Source organism: Acanthisitta chloris, unplaced genomic scaffold (genome assembly GCF_000695815.1).
Source record: "Acanthisitta chloris isolate BGI_N310 unplaced genomic scaffold, ASM69581v1 scaffold14388, whole genome shotgun sequence".
In the NCBI taxonomy this organism is placed as follows: domain Eukaryota; kingdom Metazoa; phylum Chordata; class Aves; order Passeriformes; family Acanthisittidae; genus Acanthisitta; species Acanthisitta chloris.
Genome location: NW_008687684.1, coordinates 5121 through 8377, shown reverse-complemented (window position 1 = coordinate 8377; position 3257 = coordinate 5121). Strand labels below are relative to the sequence as shown.

The following is a 3257-nucleotide window of genomic DNA, read 5'->3' as shown; positions in this document are numbered from 1 at the left end:
GTGTCTCCATCACTCCCACCACCCCCTCGCTGTCCCTCGCCCCCCTGGCATCTCCCCTTGCCTGCCCTCGCTGCAGGAAGGCTGGCCTCATCCTCTCACAGCTGGGGGACCTCAGCAGCTGGTGCAATGGTCTCCTGCAAGAGCCCAAGATCAGCCTCCAGCGCTCATCCCTCAAGTACCTCGCCTGCCGCTACAGCGAGATCAAACCCTATGGGCTTGACTGGTCGGAGCTCAGCCGAGACCTCAAGAAGACGTGCGAGGAGCAGACGCTGAGTGTCCTTTACAATGACTATGGTGACAAGGACTACTGAGGGTTGTGGGCTCTCACACTGGCCTTCCAGTTGGCGTTTGTGAGGGTTTTATACATGGACCAATGGAGGGGGAGGGTGCCACTGATGTTTCTGGAGGCAACACTTTGGACCTGGGGGGCAAAACCGGCTGCTCTGTGCAGGACTGACTCGGTATTAGTTTCTTCTTCGACTTGGCCAAAAGCCTTTCTAGTTAGAAGTCTCGTGGGACCCAGTTTACTTGGATTTGTTTTATTCATTTTTGCCAAGAGGTTCCTCAGCATCGGTGGAGAGGGCAGGCTGGGAGGGCACAGCCCTCTCCTCTTACCCCATCCCCACCTTGGCTGTGGGGACTGTCCCCAGGGGTGGAGGACACCGGTCACAGGAGAAACATGGTGACACAGCCAGGATGGGAGAGCAGGTGATGCAGGGTTGGGAAACTGGAGTCAGGACATGCAGATCAGGTTGAGATGCATATGGTTATGGCTGAGATAAACAGCCACTGGATGGCCAAGAGGGTTGGGATGGGGTTTTTTGCATTTGTAAAGCATGAGGTCTGGGTGAGACCTGGCTGAGTGATGGTGCCATTGCAGGGCAGGGCTGATGTCACCAGCTAGGGTGAGGAGAGAGGGGCATTGGTGAGCCCTTCTCCTCAGATTCTTCTGTCATGGTCCAAGCCCACGTGTGCTCCAAGATGCAGAGTCCTCCAGAACAAAGGCAGCTTGGCCCCAGGGCCAGTGGCCAGCTGGACATCACAAGCTTTCTTCTTGTGGGACCACATTCCTAGGAAGTCAACTTTAAAATCCCTTCCATTCTTCTTTTTTTACTCGCCATAATAAAGACTTTGAAGCAATGTCAAACTGCTGCTGAGGAGAGCCCCAGCCAGGAGAGCAGCAGCCAGATGGCACAAGCAAGGTGGCCTTCTGCACCAGCCACCTGTAGCTGTGGTGTAGCACAGGCTCTGTGTGGTGAGGGGAGAGGGGTGCAGGGTACCCCAACACAGGAGGTCCTGGTCCCAGAGAGGGCTCAGTGACAGGGCATAGTGGGCAGGTTTCTGGGATGTTGCTTGCCTGTGTTCAGGCTCACATCTGCAGCTCTTACCAGTGACATTTTTTTTAAACCAGAGAGCTGGGGTTGTCCTGGGACACTGGGCTTGGTTTGGAGCAAACTGTTCTCCTAAACCCTGTTACTGCTGATGCTGTTGGAGGCAGCAAACAGCTTTCTTTTAGCTTCAGCTTCCAGCCTGGTTTGCAGAGGAGGTGCCTCTGGATTCGCCAGCTGCGCACCTTTGATCTGGACAAGCCTGGAGCCCTACAGTGAGATTTTTACGATGCCTCTTCAGAGAGAAATTTCCTTATTATTTTTTCAGTCTTGGCAGGAGCAGTCTTCAGCCTGTCTCATGCAATTTTCTGCCTCATTCCTTCTCCTACCTGCCAAGGACACGGCTCAGATATTTGTGTGGTGCTGAGAGGGAGGTGGCTGTGGTCTGCAGCCAGTCACAGCTGACAGTGCTGCACCACAGTGTTTGCTCAACAGCAGTTCAGTATCTTCCTGCAGGACCACACAGTGCTTTGTTCTTCCCTTTTCATGGGCAGAGCTCCCTCCAAGGACAGCTGGCCCAGATCACGGAGATGCTGGGAGCCAGCAGTCAGTAATACCTACCTGGGCATCCCCATGTCATTGCTTTAATGAATGTGTCTAGCAGGGGTCATCACAGAAATGCCTGTTCTGTGCAAGAAGGAAGTCTACTGGATCTTTTTGGCTTTTTCTCACATGTTTCTCCTTTTATTTTGATGTGCCTGAAGCTGCCAAGGGCTTGGGGCGCAGAGCAAGACCAGCAGCACCTCCATGCACAGGTATTTATGGGCAGGTGATCCATGCTGCGCCGTCGCTCCTTTTCCTTTCAGCCACCAAGTCTCTTGGCCAAGACACTTTGGTTTATCTTTTTGTTCATCCCAGCAGATGCTGAGACAACTTTTAACTTCCAGCTAGGCAGCTGCCCAGGGATGGGCAAAGGGCACCTCTGCCCAACGCCTTGGACGGATGCTTGAACAAAGGCTGCTCTGGCCCAGACACCAGTTGGTTCCTCACCAAGTAATACCATGTACATGGCCTTTCTATGAAATGCAGACTGTTTTCCTTTGCGTAGCAGACTCCTCTCTTTTATTGCTTACTAGATGCCGCAGCAGGGACGAGCGCGGTGCCGTCTGTCAGCCACACTGCCAGGAAAAACCTGGACACCCCATGCATTCACACCTGCCTGGGTTACTTTTTCAGCTGGCCCCAAGATTTGTGCTGAGGCTCTGCAGATATTTCTGTTCTGCTTCTGTGCTGATGCTTCAAAGCCTTTACATGGGTAAGCTAAACCCTGCAGCATCATCAACCGGCTGGGCCGGACTCTGCTCCCTCAGCCCCAGTTTCCCCATGGGCTGGGAGATGGGCCACCCTGGAGGGTGAGAGGAAAACACCCCTCCAAGGTCCTTTGGAAGCATCCTTGCACAGCTGGACAGGGCTCAGCATCCCATGATGGACTGTACAGTCTGCTGGCAGGGCTGTGCTCCACCGTGGTGCTCCTGCAGCTGCTGTGCCAGTGTGTCCTGCTGGTGTGGTAAATCTGCAGGGCCATTCTCATGATGACCCTGGCTTTGTGAGGGCTTTCTTCTTCTTGCTTTCCTCACTCTGGCTTTGCAAGTCAGAACTTTGCCCAAACTTGGATTTTCTTGTCAAAAATCTCTCAGCTAACACACGAGTCCATCACAGACAAATGCCATGAGGGCCCAGACCAGAGCAGAGGGTTGCACCATGGCTATAGACCTGGCCTTGGTGAGATGTGTTTTATGGGGCTTGCTCACTCAAAACAGGTGTACCCTGGTCTAGTGGAAGGTGTGCCTGCCCATGGCAGTGGGATTGGATCTTTAAGGTCCCTTCCATTCCCTTCCAACCCAAACCATTCTATGATTCCCTGCAGAG

The 3257-nt window shown here is 53.5% G+C and overlaps 1 protein-coding gene across 1 annotated transcript in view; it reads left to right on the top strand.

Annotated features, from left to right (window-relative positions):
- LOC103807963 (astrotactin-1-like) overlaps positions 1-449 on the top strand; it is a gene marked incomplete at its 5' end in the record, with an annotated part of 31578 nt that extends 31129 nt beyond the window's left edge. Inside the window, 1 exon segment of the mRNA XM_009080714.1 lies at positions 77-449. Within this exon segment, the coding sequence (XP_009078962.1) occupies positions 77-311 (235 nt within the window).
- Positions 450-3257: the final 2808 nt, after the last annotated feature.